The 23,404-nt window shown below is 36.9% G+C and overlaps 1 protein-coding gene across 1 annotated transcript in view; it reads left to right on the top strand.

Moving 5' to 3' along the window:
- Positions 1–14,994: 14,994 nt before the first annotated feature.
- The window catches only part of LOC131036196 (rhodanese-like/PpiC domain-containing protein 12, chloroplastic), a 164,036-nt gene continuing 155,626 nt past the window's right edge, over positions 14,995–23,404 (top strand). Inside the window, exons 1-2 of the mRNA XM_057968028.2 lie at positions 14,995–15,502; positions 15,646–15,792. Of these exons, the coding sequence (XP_057824011.2) occupies positions 15,244–15,502; positions 15,646–15,792 (406 nt within the window). The 5' untranslated portion in view covers positions 14,995–15,243. The remainder of the gene's footprint in view (positions 15,503–15,645; positions 15,793–23,404) is intronic.

Raw genomic sequence — 23,404 nt, 5'->3', positions numbered from 1 at the left:
TGAACTGGTGATATTGATACTCTATTCTACTATTGGTTAGGATTGTGCACATGCTACTGCACACATATGCTATCAATCGCACATCTATTAGCACACTATCAATCTCCGATTCTTTCGCATCTCAAATCACATCATATGAATGTATATAATCCATCACTAAGTGATCTCTCTTAAATACCCTTATAACTTGTAACTTATTCATCATGTCGACCTTCACAAAGAAAATAAACCTATCATCTTCCTCTCATATCATAAATTATATTACAAATTATCCTGATGATCTTATTTGATGTTGGTCTGACACACTACCTTCAATTCCTCAAATGACTTTACCGGGTCCCATAATATGATTTACCAGTACCAAGAATAACCGGTTAACAAGTGTCAACCATAGGGTGTATACCAGTTGGCCTTATCTAGACAAAAATGATAAAGTGATAAATCCGAACGAAGAAATACCATCTTCTGAAGATGAGTTTCCATCAATGACAACCCATAATGCAATTCACCTCAGAAGGTGACTACCAGATGAGTGTCAATTGCCAACACAAACTCTATATTCCTCCTTCGATTTGATAGTCTTCTAATTTGATGTGTGTTTTCTATATAGTAGATACTCGATTATGCTCTATTATAGTGAATGCAAGGTGGATATTAAGCTAAAATGATATCAAGATGGATGTGAGATGCTTAATGGATGTGCAAAATCGTGAGTGAACAATTCTGCATTATGAGGTTATGAAAATGGAAATGGATGAACAATTCTGCATTATGATAGTATGAAAATGAAAGTGGATGAACAATCTTGCATCATGATAATAAGAAAATGAAAGTGGATGAATAATTCTGCATCATGATAATATAAAAATGAAAGTGGATCCATAATGAAGGAAAATGGGGGGTTTAAGTAGGCTAGAATGAGAGATGGAGAGGGATGAGAAAGAGATATGTGTCCTTGAGAAGGGCATGTGTCATCGATGCAAATGACATGTGTCCTTAAGAAAGACATGTGTCATTGAAAGGAATGACATGTATCCGTGAGGACGCATGCCTATTTGGGAGTGAGACACCCAAATTGGAAGGTTCTATTCCAAAAGAGATTACAAAATAGAGATATTCCCATGGTTTAGGATATTTGAGATATTTTCCCAAATTTTTGGAAATTTGGTTCCCCAAAAAATGAGAATATTTCCATGGGTTAGGATATTTTCCCAAATTTTAGTAAATTTGGTTCTCCCAAAAATGAAGATATTTCCATGGCTAGGATATTTGGGATATTTTCCTAGATTTTAGGAAATTTGTTTCTCCAATTTCTAGATACTTCCCAAATTTTAGGAACTTTGGGATATTTTGGGAATGTGGACACATATGATGAAGGATAAAGGATAGGGTTGACTAAACCCTTGGTTAATTAGGTGGGTTAGGCTAGAGGAAGGGTTAGATGAGGGTTGGAGGAGGATTAAAGTTAGGAGACATGTGGGGAAATAGAACTAATTAATTCTATGAGGGAATATTGGGAGGAAAGGACAAAAGTAAATTAAATAATTAAATCAGGCATTTGAATTATTTAATAGAAGAAAAGGGTCAAATTTAATTAATTAAATGATTTATGATTGTCAAATAATTAATTAAAGGAGAACTATAGCATAATTAATAAGATTAACTAGCAGAAGGAGGGACCACCAATTAATTAAATAATGCGTAATTATTTAATTGAAGGTATTTAAGATAACTAAATTAAATTAATCAAATTTAAGTGTCTACATTACCCACAACAACTGTTGTGTTAGTTTCTTATTTTAGCATTATTCATGTTTATTGTTTATGTTCTTAGTAGATTGGTACATTCCTTTTATGCAACGATAGAGAACTTAAGGATCCTTGTTGCACATACAATGCTAGTATAATGTTTGAAGATACATCTTTGGTTGATAATTAAATGAGCCTTCACTTAGGACATAGGGTTGCTCCATTGAATACCTCAACCAGGTCATGCGTATGACAAACTGCACCAACTCAATAGATATAGTAGAGACTAATCATTTTTGGCACTGACGTTAGGGATGGTGCTAAGGTTTAGGACTCTTAAGTTTGGGATTCCTTTCAATTTTTTACTTTTTGCAAAGTTTCTTTCTGTTATACTCTTTTAGTAACATAAATGTTTGTATTCGGCATTAGGGAAGTTAGATTTTGAAACTGGCACGAACTTCCTTACTAACAAGTGTAGGAAGACAACCCATAGGCTCAACACTTCCACTACATGTATTGATAGAGAGACACTAGAGGAAGGTTTCTTCTATATACATCAAGTGTAGGAGACATCTAGCTATTGATTATTTTTAACTTACATTGATTCTCAACATCAATGCCTTTTGAGTTTCCTATTTAGTGGACTAAAGATTAATTTTTTAGTGGACCAAAGAGTTTATTTTTAACTAAGTGTGCAATTACCTAATCTGTTTTCTTTTTGTATCAACAAATTTTGTTAAGATGTGGATTAAACTGGAACATAAACCTACCACAAAACATGTGCACCATTGATTGCAAAAAATGGAAAAGAATAGTTCCTCTAGAGTGCTTCAATTTCCATGGGCTCTGATTTGAATTGATGGATGACAACATTTGTTGTACTCTTTTGGGAAACAAAAATACATTATATGCATTATTGAACGTGTTATTGTGTTTAGTTGAAACTACTAAGTTTCACAAAGAAAACATAAAACATGTCACACAAAATACACCTCTTTTTTGTTTTTTCTATAAAAGAATACAAAATTTTTAAACTATAATATAATTATTTTAAATTTTGTTGTACTAATTAGATTACACTGGATAAAAAACCTCAATCCACTATAGAACATAACACCATTGATTACAAAGATTGTAATTTTGCAAATGCTTTATTTATGTATTTCTATAGAATGTTATGCTATTTCTATGGGGTCTAATTTGACTTGATGAAGGACATCATGAGTAATTTGAGACAAACATTTTATTATATTCTTGAGTCGTTGAGTGAAGATTTTGATGCACACAATTGATACCCTGATATTTGGAGGAATTTTGTTGTTTTGTTTTTTAAGCCTATCATTGCAAAGGACATAGGATTTAAATTATGGTTGCTATTTGAGGGCTTTAGGATAAATTATAAATTATTCACATCGAACAGGCCTAAATCACCAATTAATTTTGAGGAATATGCAACAACAAAAACAAAAATTCCACGGGTTTATCAATTAAGGGAACTTGGAATCTGTTGGTAAATAGATTTGTCTCCCTTTATTAATTTAATCTCTATACATTATGGCTCAAAGAAAGAAAGACAAATTCTCTACCAATCAGTTGAATAATAATTATATTGATTAACCTCTGAATTAAGGTACAACTCCCTTTAATAAATATTCAATCAGCTCCAAATTACACACAATGAATATTATGCATTTCACCAGAAAGCACTAAAAGGTAATTGCAGTCAATACGAAATGAACACAAGCACCGATTTATATATAACTTTTCATAAAGCCGACAGAATTCACATGTACACTAAAACGAAATGAAAAGCCTTTAAAAATGAAATTTGTTGTGAATTTTCTGCACACATAGAAAGTTTAACGACTCTTTCCTTGAAACAAATTTTCACAAAAATCAAATTCCGAATATCAAACACACAGATTTGAGATCAGAGATAACTGTTAACGAGATTTTCATTCATTGATGATCATCCACCTTTCTACATACGCAAAGTTTTTCAGCCAATTTAAAAGATAGTTTTTCAAAAACTTAGTGAACCCCAATAAAGTCATTACAAAACATATAAATGTTAGGGTTTCAAGCAGATCCGAAGCAAATATGAACTAACAATTATATGCAGATTTAAATACAAAAGATAAAGAAATAAAACAGGACACAGATAACACAGAGATTTAACGTGGTTCACCCAGAATGGGTTACGTCCACCATACACAGTCGTCCAATCTTTCTTATTATCCAACAAAAATAGTACATCAACCTTACAATGCCTCAAGCATCCCAGCCGCTTATAACATGAGTTTTTAGGGCAACAAACAAAGTCGGCCTTTTTAGGGTTTTATTACAATGTCGATTTTCATCAACGAAAAATGGCAAAAAAAAATTTCTCGGGGGCTCCTGCCCCCGAACCCCCGCTTTTCTCAGGGGCTGCCAGCCCGGCCTCGGACCCGGGCAAAGATACGTGCTGAGTGTATAATACTTTACTGATCAGTCACCACATTTTAACAATCTCCCACTTGGAGACTGATACTACACAACACCACTGTACATGCAACATCCACTGGATAAAACACTAGGACTCGACTGGTATAAATTTCACAATTATCAATCAAGAAGACCAATAGAAACTGATGAAGAAATCAACTTCTCCTGTGGAACTGCCTTCGTGAACATATCGGCAGGATTCTCACTTGTGTGAATCTTCTCAAGCCGTAACTGACCCTCCTCCAAAACAGTCTGGATGAAGTGGTACCTGAGCTGAATGTGGTTTGTCCTTGAATGAAAAGCAGAGTTCTTCGCAAGATGAATGACACTCTGGCTATCAATATACAATGGGCTATCCTCTTATGTCTGACTCAATTCCTCCAGAAAACATTGCAACCAAATCATCTCCTTGTTGGCTTCTGTAGCAGCAACATACTCAGCTTCAGTGGTTGAAAGTGCAACAACCTTTTGCAGCCTAGAAATCCAACTGACCGCAGTTCCCCCTATAGTAAAAACATACCCTGTAGTACTCCTCCGTGAATCAATATCACCTGCCAGATCAGAGTCAACAAATCCACTTAGAGCAACATTAGATCCTTTGAAACATAATGCCTTCATAGTAGTTCCTTTCAAATACCGAAGAATCCATTTCACAGCATTCCAATGTTCCATACCCGGATTACTCATAAACCTACTCACAACTCCCACTGCATGTGCAATATCTGGCCTTGTGCATACCATTGCATACATCAGACTGCCAATAGCTGATGAATACAAGATGTTAGACATTTTATTAACCTCTTCCTGTGCCTTTGGGCACATCTCCTTAGTCAATTTGAAATGACTAGCCAAAGGTGTACTAACTGCTTTTGCATCCTGCATGTTAAATCTTTTCAACACCTTCTTTATATACTCACTTTGGGACAAAATCAAGGTTCTATTTTTCCTGTCCCGTGTAATCCTCATACCAAGAATTTTCTTAGCTACACCCAAATCCTTCATAGCAAATGACCTGGCTAATTTGTGTTTAAGATCATTTATATGTTGCATGTTAGACCCAGCAACAAGCATGTCATCAACATAAAGCAACAGGATAATATAACTGCCATTATCAAATCTCTTAAAATATACACAATGATCAGAATGACATCTATGATAACCGTGTTCAGCCATGAAACTATCAAATTTTAAATACCATTGTCGGGGTGCTTGCTTTAGGCCATACATATTTTTTTTCAACCTGCACACCAAGTTCTCCTTACCTTTGACCTCATATCCCTGTGGTTGCAACATGTAAATTTCCTCCTCCAAATCTCCATGGAGAAAAGCTGTTTTGACATCTAATTGTTCAAGATGTAAATTATCTGTAGCCACAAGACTAAGTACAGTTCTAATTGAAGTCATTTTTACAACTGGAGAAAATATTTCATCATAATCTATACCCTTTTTTTGTGCAAAACCTTTTACCACAAGTCTGGCCTTATATCTTTTCTGACCTCCTTCCTCCTCCTTCAGCCGATAAACCCATTTGTCAGGCAAGGCTTTTTTTTTCTATAGGTAAAGGGACTAAGTCCCAAGTCTTATTTTTCATCAAGGAGTCCATCTCCTCTTTCATTCCTAGCTCCCACTATTGTTTGGCATCTACCTGCATTGCTTCTTCATATTCTTCTGGTTCAGCAGAATCTGTTAATAAAATAGAATACAAAGAAGGAGAAAATCTTTCAGGGGGTCTACTTGTCCTCGTAGAATGTCTAACACTTGCAGGAGTTTGTGGGACAATCTGTTGTTGCTGAGCATCAGGTACCTATGGCATTTCATTTTCAGGAATCTCATCCAACACCACATATTCTTGTTTCTCCTATTCATGCTTCTTTTCCTGCATCTATTCTTTATACATAACCTTCTCATTGAATATAACATCTCTACTTCTAATTATTTTCTTATTTTCAAAATCTCATAACCGATAGCCATATTCATCTATCCCATATCCAATAAAGGTACATTTCTGAGATTTAGCATCAAGCTTGGTTCTGTTTTCTTTATCAACATGGACAACAGCTTCGTAGCCAAAAGTTTTTAGAAAAGAATAATTTACCTTTTTACCAGTCCATGCCTCCTCTAGAATACCACCATCCAAAGGGGTTGAAGGTCCTCTATTTATCAAATAGATAGCAGTATGTACAACATCTGCCCAAAAACATAAGGGCAATCTCATGCTCCTCGCGCATTCCATGATAGTCCTATTCATTCTCTCTAACACACCATTTTCCTGTGGAGTTCCTAGAACTGTCTTCTGCTTTCGAATCCCATTTAAGGAGTAGTAATCTTCAAATGTTTTGCTGCAATACTCACCTCCATTATCCGATCTGAGACACTTCAACTTTTTTCCTGTCTCATTCTCAACCAAAGCCTTCCATTTCTTAAAAGTTTCAAAAACATCTGATTTTTGTTTTAGGAAATATACCCATGTTTTTCTGGTTGAGTCATCAATAAAAATAACATAATAACAAGAGCCACCAAGAGATGATACATGAGCCGATCCCCATACATCTGAATGTACAAGCTCTAACTTCTCACTCTTCTTCTCTTTCCCAACCTTGAGAAATCTGACTCTTTTCTGTTTACCATAAACACAGTTTTCATAGAACTCTAAATCAATCTTCTTTAGTCCTGGCAATAGATTTTTGGAGTGAAGGGTTTTCATCCCTTTCTCACTCATGTGCCCAAGCCTATGGTGCCACATTATCGAATATGTTCTTGCAACATTTATTGTTGTTGTCCCTGCAGTAACTTTATCTGTAGCAGCTAAGGTAGAGTAAGGGTTACCAGTACATAGATATAATGTGCCTACCTTTACACCTTTAGCTACTACTAATGATCCTTTAGTGACCTTCCACATACTGTTTGAGAAGGTAACTATGCAACCTTCACTACCTAGTTGCCCTGCAGAAATTAAATTTCTTCTTAAATTAGGAACATGTCTTACCTCCTGCAGAAACCAGTCATTACCATTCTGCAACTTGATCTTTATCTTTCCTTTTCCAACAATTTGACAGGGCTCATCATCACCCAAATATACCTGTCCAAAATCACCTTGAAATAATCTAGAAAATATTTTCTATGGGGTGTAGCATGAAATGAAGCCCCATAATCTATTACCCAGGAATCATTAACATTATCCAAACATAAGATTAAAGCATCTTGTAAAGTATTACTTGCAATATTAGCTTCCTTACTGTCATTTTCATTTTTGTCTCCTTCTTTGTTTTTCCGAGACCAACAGTCTTTCTTTAGATGACCAAGCTTTCCGCTATACTAGCAATCTTTCTTTCCTCTAGATTGAGAGCGTCCTTTCTTTGACTTCCCTCGTGACTTCTCATTCTCAGAGCCTTTTCCTCTTTCCTTTGATCTTCCTCTATTCTCCACATTCAAAACACTACTCGATGATGTTGGAGTCTCACCTGTGCTTTTCCTTTGCATTTCCTCACTTAGGATAACACCAACAATATCATCAAATACCAAAGTATTTTTACCAGAGACAGAGTTACTTACAACCATAACCAAGCTATTCCAGCTTTCTGGCAAAGAACATAAAATCAAGAGAGCCCTAACCTCTTCTGCAAAAGTAATTTTTACCGAAGACAATTGACTGGTAATTTTATTAAATTCATTTAAGTGCTCCGCTATAGATCCTCCCTCACTCATTTTCAAATTAAACAAATGCTTCATAAGAAATACCTTATTCGAAACCAAGGGTTTCTCATACAATTTAGCCAATGTTGCCACCAAATCTATAGCCGTTTTTGCTTCTGTTATATTGAATGCTACAGACGGCGCAAGGCACAATCGAATGGATCCCAATGCCTTTCTATCTAAAATGTCCCACTCTTCATCTGACATTGTGGTCGGTTTCTTTGCCTTTCCTTCCAATGGCCACCACAAATCCTTTTGATACAGGTAATCCTCCATCTGCATTTTCCATAACTGATAATTCTGACCGTTAAACTTTTTGACCTTGAATTTCGAATCCTCCATTTCTCCCACTCAAATCTGAGAGTCCTGCCAATTTACAAAATACCTCACTCTGATACCAATTGTTAGGGTTTCAAGCAGATCCGAAGCAAATATGAACTAACAATTATATGCAGATTTAAATACAAAAGATAAAGAAATAAAACAGGACACAGATAACACAGAGATTTAACGTGGTTCACCCAGAATGGGTTACATCCACCATACACAGTTGTCCAATCTTTCTTATTATCCAGCAAAAACAGTACATCAACCTTACAATGCCTTAAGCATCGCAGTCACTTATAACATGCGTTTTTAGGGCAACAAACAAAGTTGGCCTTTTTAGGTTTTTATTACAATGTCGGTTTTCATCAACGAAAAATGGCAAAAAAAAATTCTCAGAGGCTCCCGGCCCCGGACCCCGACGAGGATACGTGTTGAGTGTACAATACTTTGCTGATCAGTCGCCACATTTTAACAATAATTAGGTCACCAGAACAATAGTTTTTAACCATAAATAATATTAACTCGCAAGAGTTAATAGAGAACTACCCCAACCGCATAACCGAAACTAAAAATGTGTAGACTCGCTGGCAAACAACTGCTAGCTGTGCTAGTCATGTCGTCAATTCGGTCTTGATCGGATTGCCCGGGTTGGTGTTTTGGACGGACACCATCATCACCTTAGCCGCACTCCACTCTCAATGCACCTTCACAAATTCCTGAATTACAGTTACATGCGACAGACTGATGTGAATTACCCTTTGCTTCCAAAGCTCTTTCTTCCTCTTCACCATCTGCACTTTATCCCTGTGTGAGTCCAGGTGATTGAGACAAACTAGGAGCATCGATTCTACTTTGGAAATCCTCATAAAATCACCCATAGCCAAGGATTTATCCACTTTGATTTGTTTAATATGGTTGCTAAACTGATTAATCATCTCTGCAGTATATTCCAGAGTTTGGCCATCTTCTTTAAGCAATTGAACATCCACGCAGCGCAAATCCTTCTGCATGGTCATCCTCAAGGTTGTTAATTCACCACATAAACTAGCTGATTCGCTATGGCCTTGTTCAATGACCTGGTTACGCCACTCAATGCTTTCTTTGCAAATAAACATTATATCTTCATTTAGCCCTAACACTTGCCTTTCGGCAAGGAAATTCATCAAGCCATAACATTAAATAACATGCATCTATTTTGAAATCACTGCCCATTTAGTCTTCTCTTTCTGCCACGAGATTAAGTCGACATCTAATTCCTTGGTGACTTCATTAGTATCTTTGAAAATCTGGACTAAATCCGTTATGTAATTGTTCCCTTGATGCATGATCGAGGTGAGTCATTCTGAGAAAACCATAGCAATCATTATGTTTTGTTGAACCTCATCAAATAATTTCTAATTACAAGGTGTTTTTGGACTAAATGGTCCTGAACTTTGAGACAACAGTAATGGGCTAATCAAAGAGCATGAATATACTGAGCCATTTGCATTATATTTTGCTTTACTTCAACCTTGTCTCTTTCGTCCTTCCAAGTACGAGAGATAATCCGCTTGGTTGAAGTCTCCAAATGTTTCACATCGACGACTCTAGTTCTGACCCCCAAATCAACTTGTTCAATGGCATAGTCTGCTTCTGAAGTAGTAACAACATCTTTATCGGATGCGGGTTTGGCAAAGTCTATAGTCCAGTGCTTTGTGCTTTCATCAAAACCAATCATAGCCTCCATTTTTAACCTTTTAGGCTTCATGGATTTTCCCAGACATTTACTCACGACATCCTCCATTGATACTGAAATAGGAACCACATTTCTTTTCCTGGTAATTGAGTCACTTAACCACTTGGGTGCCAGAGTCAATTCCTTAGATGGCATGGGTGGAGATCCTTCTGAAGGTGGCAGTGTGGCACTGTCTGCATGAGACTGGATATCAAGCGTCCCTGAGTCTTGGAAAGTAGTATCTACACTAGTTGAAACCTTGTCTGTATCAGAAACAGGGGATGTCATATCACATAGTGCTTCCTCTGCGTCCAAATCCAGAATGAGATGGGGAGCCGGTAGCTGAAAACTCTTCTTGGACCTAGACCTGGTAACCCGACCAACAATAGAAAGTTCAACCTTGGTGTCAAGTTTCTCTTCTTTAATCTTTGCCTGCCTTTTTCCTGCAATAGAAACAGGAATGTTAGTTAAAATAGAAGTTTTGCTTGTTGTATCTCTCTTCCCACTTTTGTTTCTTGAACTGGTTGCTCTCGTCGAGTGAAATCGACAACTCCTAAACCAATTTTATGTCCTGTGAATTACGCTGAAGGTGTGTATCTGAATGTTATCTTCCATCTTTTTACTCCAATCCACCTCTGGGAGAGGTTTGTTATGTACCCACTTCATAAACTCAGAATCTCGTACATCTTCATCATCAGTGGTGATACTTGAAGTGTCCATTGGCAATTTCATGTCATGGATTTGTTTCAAGGTTAACCTGGATCAACTCATTTTCCTTACTTCAAATTCATCCAGGCAGCCCTCCCAATAATCCTCCAACTGGGACACATGTTGATCAGGCACCATCTTCTTCACACATTGAGCAATAAAACCTTTACTGTCAAAGTTATCCCTTTTCACAAAGGTTTTCAAATGAAATCTCTTAAATTCTAGCTCAAGATTCAACGCACCAGAGACAAATCTACAACTATAATGGCCTAAGTCGATGGGAAAAATTCCACTTGTGTCTGAGTCCTCACCATAATCCTTTGTGACATGAGCTAGCTACCTGGAAACTTCAATCAAAATACAAGAGTCTGAAACATACCTAGGTAGCCTAAAGGGTTCACCCTTAAAACCTCCAACCCTTAGGTAAGTGAAGTGATTAAACTGTGTAAAGAAACTGTCATAGATGTTAACAAGTTCAACAGCCACTACAGACATCCTCCTATGTAAGTTACCTTGTAACTCAAAGGTCAATCTCCCAGCAAAAATATCATTCCAGCGGAGATAATTGTCAACATGCCCTTTTTAAGCCAAATTGGGGTGATACTCATAAATCTTTATGCCTTGAACCCACTTTGCATGGGACAATCCAGACCATTCCCTCACACAAGCAAGCATATACAACATGTATGAAGACATATAAAAGTTTGCCATCCCAAGGTAATTACTCAAACCTTCATGTAACCTTTCTGCAATAACCGTTCCCCAGTCGATGAACCGATTTTTGTCTAGAGTGACCTGGATGAAGAAATACATCGTCCTCCCAATAGAAGGAGTGTGAATTACCCTTTACTCTGCTCAACAAAATTACCAAATCTCGGATTGCATGAATTAAATGCTCATGGGTCAGGGGTCTCGACAGCCTTGAACCTCCTTTTTGGAATTTTAAAAGCCAATTTCGTGCAATGATAGTTATGTAATATTGCTTTTTCTCAGAGAAAATTCCATAGGATTTCCCAATCGTCCAATCTTCATAGGGTTCCTGATGTGGGATACCCATGGCTGCCATTACTGTCTGTCTGTTAATGGATAACAAAACCTCGCCATTGTTTTTCCTTATGCATCTATTACCCTTATCATAGTGATTCATACATTCTAAAACTAATTCAGGGCAAGGAGCAGTTGTGGGAAATGCGACTGCTTCCAATAATCCGTTCTGTGCAATATCTCTCATTATAGGATCTGCGTCTGGGTTCCGTACTTTCTAGAAAATTATCTAAATCCTGTTGGACTAACGCTGTATCACCTAGCTCCGGTAAAGAGCTTACAAGGGAAGACGAGTTTACTAATTTGGGCAAAGTAGGCCTTATGTTTAGCTGGTGATTTTCTCCAATTGACCCAGGCGAAGAAGGAAAGAGAAAACGTAAACAAACAGCTAACAAAATACCCAGATTTTTTAAAACAAACTGCAACAATTGAGAAAGTTATCAAACATACCTTGCTTTGTCATCTGCAAACCGCTATCGCAGTCTATTTCTCTTGCTCCAAAAACTTCTTCTTAAAACTTATCCAAAGAAAATGATAATCTCGACATGACAATTACTCAGTTTTAAAACCGAGAAAATCTTACCCATCATTACCATAAACTGTCTCCGTTACTCTTCGCTCGTGTGACCTTACCCTAAAATGATTTTGCTGGAGCATGCTTTAAGTGCTAAGTCACTTGACTTCTGACACTACAGATCTTCACACCATACTTGCTATAAATGATAGATTTCAAATCATTGAAGAAAGAATATTCCTCTCTTCTGTGGCCGTTTATCATATCTTAAAATCCGTGCCGCCACCTCACGCCAAATCACATGTTTTCCAAGAAGCCTAAACATTGAACTCTGACCCTTGCGAAACAATCGCGACACAAATCATTAACATGACAAATCTTGAACTTTGAACCTTGAACAAAAAAGGTTCAAGTTCAAGGTTCAAGGAATGTAAAACATCGGCAAGGACTAGTGAAGACTTAAAACCGCGCAGAAGGAAAAAAAAAATTCAAAACAACACCCGTTGAACTTTGAACCTTGAACCAAAAAGGTTCAAGTTCAAGATCCAAGTTCAACGCAGTGGAACTTAAACAAATAACAATAGCCGGATTACATGAGGAAGGTTAAGCGAATGACTTGACCAACAGACTCGACGGGCATTAGATTGAACAAGGACATATACAAAATGGAAATTTTATATGTGCTGCCAACAGAATCGTAAAGAGGAAAATAACCTGGGCAAGAAGGATACTGAATGCATTCAGAAGGATGGAGTTTCAGAAACGGCCAAGAAATCCCTTGATTTTGAATGTCTAACTAGAGCCAAATGCAAGTAGTGTTCGAACAATAAGGAAACCCTACCTAAATTCCTATCGTGCTCTCCTATTGTCTTGGAAATTGCCTAGATGAATGTTTGCCCCTCTTTTCTAGCTTGAAGACTCCTGCATAATAGTTTTGTTTGTGAAAGTGAGGAGGAAACTTATTAATGCACTGTATTGAAAACAAAGATTGATGAGCTTGATGCAAATCATACCTAGGATGACACGTTTATTACTTTGCAAAATGCCACAAAAAATCCTCTGTAAGAGATGCATCCACAACAAAAAAAAGTTGGTAATCATTGCCTTCAAATCGTAGAAGATTTTTTATTTATTTTTGGTCGGTGCTCTCTTTTGACAGGAGCTATGAACCAGTGGGGTCACAATGGGAGACCCAATCACCATGGTGGTATTTTTTTGATATTATTGAGGCATTAACACCTCCTAGATTTATCTCTTGCCAATCTCTATATTCCTCTCCTTATCTCTCCATGAAACACATTTCCAACATGCCCCTCTCAAATGTCGATTGAACGTCTCCTTATCAATCCTTAATTCCTTATCCCTCCATGGATCCTTGTCTCTCCATCACTCAGATCACCATGGCCCCTTATCTCTCCATTTCCAGTCCCTTATCTATCCATCTCCAACCATCACACTTGATCTCTCCCTCTTCCTTATCTCTCCAATTCCCTCATTCCTCCTCTCCTCTCTGCTTGCCTTGTCCCTCTACTCCTCTCCACTCCTCGCCTTATCCTCCTCTCTTCTCATCTTATCCCTTTGTTCCTCCTTTGCTCCCCTTATCTCTTTGTTCTTCTTATGCTCCCCTTATACATCTATGCCTTCTCTACTTTCCCTTATGCCTTCGCGCCTTCTCTGCTTTCCCTTATCCCTCCATGCCTTTTCCACTCCTCACCTTCACGCCCTTCCTTTGCTTGTCGGTACCAAGGCAACTCTGATGTGGTTCCGTAGTCTCCACCGTGGCATGTAGGTCATGCATGTCTAATAGCTTGTCGGGCTCTTCTTCACTAAAGCAACCTACATGTGATTCAAACCCAAGATGTCACATCAACATGGATTGTAGCTTCACTGCTGCATTGTGGGGTGAACCCTAATCGTGGAAGATTTTTAGTAAATGGAGAAAGGGATAAAATACTAGGGAAAACCTTTTTAATGTGCTGCATTGAAAACAAAGCTTGATGAGCCTAGCGCAAATCATACCTGCGGCAGACACGTTTACTACTCTACAAAACACCACGAAAAACCCTCTACAAGAGACACATCCATAACAAGAGAAAGTGGAAAATCGTTGTCTTCGCATAACGAGAGATTTTTAGTAAATGGAAAAAGAGAAAAAACACCAGGAGAAACTTAAATAGCCAAATGGAAAATAGAAACAATTATTGAGAAATGCACTTTAATAACAAAATTTTCGTAAACCATAAGGTAAACTTTATATTGCGAGTTGAATAAATTGACAAGAGTGAAATGAAAACATAAATCTCTACTTAAAGCCAGGGACTAATAAAAACTGACTCACCTATTCATTAAAAAATATATCAAATTATACTATTTAACCATATATTTACAACACACATACAAAATTAAAATGTTAAAAAAACAAAAAAAACTATCTAATAAAAACTGACTCACCTATTCATTAAAAAATATATCAAATTATACTATTTAACCATACATTTACAACACACATACAAAATTAAAATGTAAAAAAAACAAAAAAAACTATCTTTTTCCTATATCTAAAGAATATAAAAGATCTTTGAAAATTTCTATTCACTTAAATAGTGGGCATAATACCTAAATTTAGAAGCTTTAGATTGTTCAAATCAAAAGCATTAAAATTTTCTATTTCATCGGGAAGGGAAATTTTTACAAGATGTTTAAAGCAATTTGTCTTTACTAACCCAGATACACAGCAGAAAGAGAAAGAGGTTTAGCGGTTTAGCAGTCTTTCCGTTTGGGTTTGTTTGGGCTTCTCATACATTGCTAGCTATCCGAGAATCCCATAAGCTGTTTTAAAAAAATTCATTCATTTCTTAGGGTTTTTGCGACAAAACACAGAGATGTTTAATCTAAAAATTTACGGAATAAATCAAAAGCCAAAATTTATGGATTAAATCGAAGGCCCCTCCAATATAAATTTAGAGATAAAAAGCTAGAAAGTTCACCAGGAAAGTAGACGTTGAGAATCATGGCAAGGGCTCCCATTATATCTGGTGTCATGTCTGCTCATTGCTATTCTCCCCCTCCTTCCAAGCTGCATTTGAGCTGCAGAGAATTCATCAGAAAAATTCCTTCCTCAATATTTTCTGAACATACTAGTTTCATATCAGTACCCAAGATCTCCATTGCCCCTGCTTTCACTTCATTTAGTTTATCTCCAAAAAGGACATCGTTTCTCGTCAAGCAGACGAGTTACGGAATGGGTCGTGGATTATCTTCAGGAATAGGTATTTCCTACTCTGTTCAAACATTTTTTTTTGCCTTTTTAACGTAGGAAACCAGTTGGGTGATAAACATTATCGGTATTGGATTTATGCCTGATTGGAACCAAATAAAGCCTGTTGGTAATGTTTTCATCACATTGTTTCAGTTTCATTCAGTGCTGATGGTGTCTCAGCTGCTTCAACCAAAGAATCACCGAGCAAGGAAGAGGACAGGGAAATACTTGTGCAGCATATATTAGTACCTGAAGATCAGCTCAAGCTCCTCGTAGAGCTGCAAATGAGAATAATTCAAGGCAAGTAGTTTTATATGACGCTCGTTTTCATTGGCATTCGTCTTCCTTCAGTAGATAATAACCCGTTCCGTAATGATAAGGGTATTCTTCCAAGTTGGCTTCTCTGGTGCATATGAAACAATTTTTGAACGTTATACTGTAAAACCTGATCCCATTTCACTTATTTTTTGTAATGCGTATTTTCGTTTGTCTTATACTTTTAGAGGAGTCAAAATGGGATAACAGGGCGTGTTTTCTGGGTTTTTGGGAAAATCCTGTTCCGAATTTATAGGGTTGTCATAGGAGATGGACATATACACAATCTTAATAAAAACTTTTAGTAGGTTGGGCTCTAGATTAGTGATGCTGACCTCTAGGATTAATGTCAAGCCATCCATTATGTTGGCTACTAAATCAACCCCCCAGTAAAATATTAGCCTAATTCATGTATCACATTGATGGTGCTTCAAGTTCTTCATTTGTAACTCTTGTAATTCTAGAAAATCACCTAAAAACCGACCCGCAGGGAATCTCAATCCAGACTTAGACAAAATTCTGATTAAATCACAATAGGGTATGGGCCATTAACAAGAGCGGGTGACTTTTCTTCACTTTAGGTTCTACAAGGACAGGAAGCTATTCCCAAAAGAACCTATAGGATAATTAATCAGAAATTAAGGAAAATGACTGCTAAAATAAGCTATACCCTGTGCATGAAGATAGCCCAAATACCAATAATTTGAATTGTCACTAATTACTACCCATAGGAGCCTATCAATATATTGATCAGGATCTCAAAACAACAAAAAGAACAACCAGTTTAACAAGGTTCTGTAACAAAGATGAAAACAGTGAATTACCCTAAAGATGTACTCAATTGGAACCTCCTTAGAACTCTTGTAAAGTAGTAAATTTTTTAATTACAATAACTTAAGGTAAACCCAAAGATTTAGAAGATTTCAAACATGATCAGATACCTAACTATGACCAGTGCCTCAAACATTTTTGAGATAGTCTAGAACTAGAACTTTATGTAAACTTTAACGGGTGAACTAGAACTTGTCTGGAAATCCAGATAGTCTAACTGCAAATTCATCTCAGACAACATTCAAAGAGAAGGAAGCATCAATTCAAGGCAGAATTCTTAGTAATCCTCTACTCCCCTTATGTTAATTATTAAAAAGGTTTTTACATGTGCTGGCCAGGCATTTCTCTACCAAGGGCCCATGCTTGATATCAAAGGCTAATAAGAAATTAATAAGAGAACAAGTGTGAATCCAGAGGTGTAACAATCACTCATAGAAGTGAGACCCTATCAATAGAGAGACAACCTCCAAAGAGTGGCTTCTATTATTTCCTTCACAAAGTTCTACACACAAACTTGCATTAATCCGTAACCTGGATGCATATTGTTTGGCAGTAGAGACTACTTAGATAACACTAGGAAACATAAAACTAGAAAAAGATTGTAAAATGGGAAGCAAAACTTCCATTTTTAGCAGATGTAATAAATTTGAATCACCTGATGACTATGAATTGTCCTCGTTCACATCATCCATACATGAGCTCCACAATAGAGAATAGAACAGGGGTCTACAACAGAAAAATTGATTCCCACAATGACTTAGCATCCATAGTGTGTAATGTCCCCAATTTTAATAAAGTGACTTAATTAAGCTAATTAATTAAGTGGTCCTAAATTTTAAATAATATCATAAGGACTTATTTAATTAATTAATTTAAGTACTAAATAAAGGGGCCTAAATTAATAAAATAATTAACTTTTGGTGTTGGCCGTTTGTAACCCTTCGGGAAACTTCCCGGAGCCCATCTATAAGGCCAAGTTTGGCTTAGTTGTAGGTGTGTGAATTTGGTATTTTTGCTCTGTATGTGCGAATTCCAGTTGGAGTTTAGTTGTCAGCCATTTCGGAGGTGGAAGATCCTCCCTACTTGGCATCCGCAGTTTCGGTGGGAGTAACTCTCACCCTACTTTGCTCTGCCCTTAGTCTGGGATTCTTGTAATATGAAGTTCTATTATTGTTGCATCTGAATTTCTACTTGCATGTCTGGTGTGTTCATTCTGTTGCCAAATCGTGTTAAACTAATCGTATTGTCCAACATATTACGGAACCATCTTTCCAAGGCCGAGATTATTAGTTCCGCACAGGAGAATCAACTGACTGAAGGAGCATACGGAGTGTAGGCCGTACAGTGGAGATTGTACGACGCAGGGTGTATGGGGATTGAGTTGGCTGTACGGTGGGCTGGCCATACGGTGGAGAGTATTGACCGTACGATGGAGGGTGTTGGTCGTACGGTGGGGTAGCAATTGACCGGAGGGTGGAGTGTGTTGTCTGTACGGGGTGGACCGTACTGTACAAAGGCTATTGACCGTACGGGGTGGTTGTGCTACTGTACGTGTACGGTACACTACATAGTGGTAGGTAAAGGATTTCCAAATCAGCACACTAATTATGTAGCTTGGAGAACCTCAGGGTTAAATTGACCATTGGTGCCAACATGAATCTCCTCCATGGATTCTTACTGTACTTGAAATCCAATCTCAGGGTGAAACATAGCAGCTTAACAAGTTTGAATATTTGGAATAAATCAACAACTGAGATGACTTGCACGAAAGGTCAATGTTTCATGGTGCATCCAAAGAGACATACACTTGCACTTTTAATGCCCCCTTTTGGGATATACCTAATTTTTTTTGGCCCAAAAATAACATTTCCCACAATACGACTTAATTACAAGAGTACTCTTTCACTAAATTACACAATAGTAATTGACTTTAGGAAAATAATCCATTAACATCAAACAAAATGGTAATGAAGATTGCTATTATAAACATGCACACTATAGCTTACTCCTAAAAACCAACCATATTATTGTTTTTTCTAACAGCCAATCATACTAGGGTTTTGATGGGAAAGCATGATAGGGCGCTGGGAGACTGTTCTCCACAACTTAAGCCCAAGGGCATGGAACATCCTACCAAGACAATTCAACCCCTTGGCCCACAACCACAACAACTTGAGATGGTCTACTTAATTGAGGGAATCGGTCTACTGCATCTCCTTACTACATTTCCTTACTAATCCCACATATGATATGCTTGTAGGAAAGTAAATTGATTGAATACTAATTCTAAGAATCTTGATGGATTGGCAATCAATCCCTTGAATAATCTTATTCAATGATTCTTGAGAAACTGGCTAAAATTATACATGTATATGTATATTGCTGGTTACTTTTCAGACCTTCCTGATTCTATAGACAATCCTTCTGATCGATCCTTTATTAATGATCTGAATTGCTGTTTGGTTCTTTTTCCTATTTGATGTCTTGCATATTAATTTCTTTTTTCCTATACTCGTATCATATTTTCACAAATGAGCTTACTAATTCCAGGCTGATGATAATATATTGGACTTCTGCTATGATCTATTTATTTTCTGGTCTTACTAAATTCTGAGCTTAATTCATTTCACACATATCTCTGCTTGCTCATTTTTATCTTGATCCTTCATGGATGTCTTCAACAAACGACTTTCCTTCTATTTAAATCTTCATAATGGGAGAGTCACAAACTTTCATTAAGTCCATTGCCCTTGCAAGGGATATAACCCTTCATAATTAATGGCTGCTCTACTGTGTTAGTCTTTTGCTTCTTATAGGGAATCACTGCCTATAACATCCTTAAATAATCCTAAACAAACTCAGTTGGCGTCCTCTTTTAATATATCTCAGCTGACCCATTTAAAATCCTCTAATTCTGGTTGTCCCTTCTAAATTAGTTGTTATTTTAATCTTAATACTGGTCGGCCTTGCTTGTATAATCATTGGCAATATTTATTACTGTATTTTTGGGTCAGCCCCTGCATTTATTAATAGCCTAGGTTTAATTATTAAGGCTGCGATTGGCTAGGGTATTTGCTTTGTTCTATTTCTATCACCTGCTCTTTTGGTAGGGGACATTGTAATGTCCCTATTTCTGAAACCAAAAATTGTGTGGTCCAGGCATGTCAGGCATTTGGACTTGGCAAGAATAAGTAAATAAAGATGTTTACAAGTCTTCGTTATGTATTTTTGATATACAGCAAACAGTTTTGAGAAAGCTCCTTGTATTGTCTTTATAAATGATAATAGCATTCAAAGCCAATGCAATGAAAGACAAATGATTGAGATCAAGTATAAGGACATTACAGATATATGGAAGATTGGCTACTTTAGTTAAACTGTGCAGCAGTTTGATGTTTATAGATCATAATCCAATTGGTGATTTTCATGAAAGGTTAAAATCATATGTTCTCTAGAAGTAAACAAGTTGATTCAAATGCATTACAGTATGGCAATGTGCAGTAGTTGGTCTCCATAGAGTGATTCATAATGGATAGTCCTTGTATGCCTGACTTTATGAGTAGTTCATAGAACAGACAGCAATACAATGTTGCAGCAGCGATAAAATTATAATATCAAGAGATTATGATTGAGTATACATCACATGTGGCAACAAATTAATTAAGAAGTAATTTAATGTGGAGTGGCTGGAATAAGGTATGACAGTGATTGTATAAGACATGCAACTTATATGTGCAGCAATCAGAAAAGAAGAATATTTTTTTTTCGATAGGTAAAAGTTATAATATTATATTAATAATAATAGAAATTACATTATCTTTTACAAAATTGTATTGCAAATCCCATTCACCAAAAGCAACACCATTTTGCAGTATCTTTTACAACCATGCATCCACTCTATCCTAGCATACTACATATGAATTTTATACAGAATCACAAATAAGAATGCTTTACTATACTAATCATATCTATAGGGATTAGATCCGTCTTGTTGATGGCGAAAAATGCATTGCTGCTGCTTTCGGTCAACATAGAATAGAATGTTGAGTGTATCCTATTCTCTCTTGGATAAGGAAATCCCTAGTGCTATTGGGGCTGATCACGAGAGATGACCTCAAGGCTCATTTTGTCAGGGCTTGATTGGCTATGGATAACTCAGCGTTGATGTTTTTCGCTGGTAAACACAAGGGGACTTACGCCTGCTGTGAGGATAAACTCTAAACGGGTTCTACAAGCAACTTTAAGACTTCACAAGCCTTACATTCATCAGATATTCAGTATTCATGATGCTGTCCTAGGTATTTGGTAACAAATTTAAAAATAAATAGCAAAAAGGAAGGGTAGAGAGATTAATCTATTAGAGTGAACATTGAGTTCTTCCATGAGTTCATTGAGGATGAAAACCCTCATTAATATTCACTAGTTTCGATGGTGAAAGATCCACTCTAGCTGGTTTAGTATTTTCACACAAGAAACGTGTTTTTTCATGGAGTTTTGGGGATTAATGAAAGATTTTAAAGTAAATTGACTGAAGTTTTTAGATATATTTGGTGTTGGTTTTTGGGCAACCTTTGGTGTTGTTTTTAGGTCGATTGCAGGAACTTTTGCGTTTGGCCACACCTCTTTTTGGATGCCATGTTTGATGGGTGAGTCTAATGATTCTGGGCACTTCACCATTGCACTTCTCATAGTTGGGCAACAAGATTTTGGGTCATTGCATGAAGGGTATCTGTTGAGGTTTATTTTCTAGAAGGGTTGTGTTGTGTTGTGTTGCTCACTGATGAATACTATGTTGATTTGCATGTGCAAAATGTGAGTGGGATGCTGCACCACTGGTTGCGACCTCTTGAAATTACACATATCAGCTTATTGTACAATCTATTGGTGAATGGTAAACAAGATCTTTTGCTTGAGAAAGAAACACATCAACTTATCTCTTCCCTTGCCGCTGAAAATTTTGATTGTTTTGATTATGGAGGTCTAGGGCATGCAACTTATAGATGGATTGATCATGGACCTAATGAATTCCCTCAATATTGATTTTGCATAATGTTTTGGTTGAATATGAGAATGGCCCACTAAAATTTTTATCCTTAGAATACAAAGACAAACTTGCTAGACTTAGGACTATGCCATTTGCCTTGTTATTAATGCACGTTTTGAGAAATCATCTTGGGTCAGGGGTTCACATGGGTAGTCCATAGCTTGTTCAATCAAGTTTCCCTTGTACGTGGTTAGATTAATTTTCCTTTCTTGTTTTAGAGTAGATTTATTTTTTGTCCTTAGCTTAGATTTCCTACTTTTTGCTTTAGGTTAGATTTGTTTCCTTTCGCTTAGTTTAGTTTGCTTTTGTTTGCTTTAGGTTAGGTTTGCTTTCATTTGACTCAGAGGGGTTGGTCCTTTGTCATTTTGCAAATGTTTGTGTTCCCAATTCATCTTTGGTGTCTTTGGTCAAGGATAATGTTCAGTTTGTTTCTTTGATATCAACTCCGAGAGAACATTGCATCAACAGTTATTCTTGCTATCCAGATATTTGGTTTAAAGGTGTACTCATTTTGGAAATATCGTTATTCATTGGGTCTTGTCACCAATATTGCGTTCATTGCACATTCGACATCTAATTATTTGCTTAAGTTTGTTTTGGAAATTATGTCAAGTGAAAAATCTAAAGCTCTGCTTCAGTGATCACTGCAATTCTCAAACCCGTAATGAGCTTCATTGCTTATGAATACAAAATGCTTAATAAAAAAAACAATGCATGAAGTTGTGCTCTTAGAAGTAAAAGGATTAATTATCCAATAAAGGGAAGATGCAAGCAATTCTACTTGGGCTATGGACGCCTAACGTGTAGTATAACAATGTTCACGAGAATAGCAGTGATAACCTTGTCTGGGCTATGTACGCCTGATTGGCAGTGAGGCAATGTCCAAGTTACTTTGGAGTTAGGATCATCTACGTAGCTTGTCATACTGGAACAACGATGCTAAGCTAGAATGAGCTTCATTGCACACACTGAATAATCCAAAGGAGGTGACTTGACTTGGTTTGTAATTTCATTTTCACCTTGAATGTGTCTTTTTATCATTTGGTCTAGTTTGTAGGTGTTAACTAGAGATTCTGGGTTTGATCCGGATTGTCATCCTTGAAATGTTTAGGAACATTTCCCTAGCTGAGTTGCTATTTGTTATGTTGCACACATACGCCCTGTCTCTGATAGGGACCCCCTCTATTTTGCCCACTTTATTGGTGTTTTGCAACAATCCAGTCTTGCAGAAGAAAGAAGAGAGAGAAGTCTTGCATCAAATCAATCTCATAGGGATTGAGAGAAGTAGAGAGCTTGGGTCAAAATATATCATGCAAGCATAGAGAGTTAGAGCAGAAGAGTAGAATTTCAATTAGGACAACTTTGAATCATTCCTTGGAAGATTTGAAGACCATCAGGCATTGAGGATTCTCATTAGGTGTGAAATTGAGGAAGTGTTGTCTTGACATTTGCTTGCATTACATTTTGGAAACAAGGAGGCATAAGAACCATATGGAGTGCATAGAACCAAAATTCAGGGCAAACTCAAGGAAGGATTTAGGAACTCAAGAACATAAGGAAGGGGTTAAGATATGAGTTCAAAAGCCTAGGTCAAACCCCAAACTCTTGAGCAAAGAACAATAATATAGGACCCAATGTCATGCCTCCTCAAACCCAAAAGACCTCTTAGCAACATTAGAATCTAGCAAGGAGACATTAAGGTTGGCATAAACAAGTGAGGAA

The sequence above is a fragment of the Cryptomeria japonica genome, chromosome 10 (assembly GCF_030272615.1).
Source record: "Cryptomeria japonica chromosome 10, Sugi_1.0, whole genome shotgun sequence".
Lineage (NCBI taxonomy): Eukaryota > Viridiplantae > Streptophyta > Pinopsida > Cupressales > Cupressaceae > Cryptomeria > Cryptomeria japonica.
The sequence above is the reverse complement of the archived record's forward strand: the minus strand, read 5'-3'. Positions and strand labels throughout refer to the sequence as shown.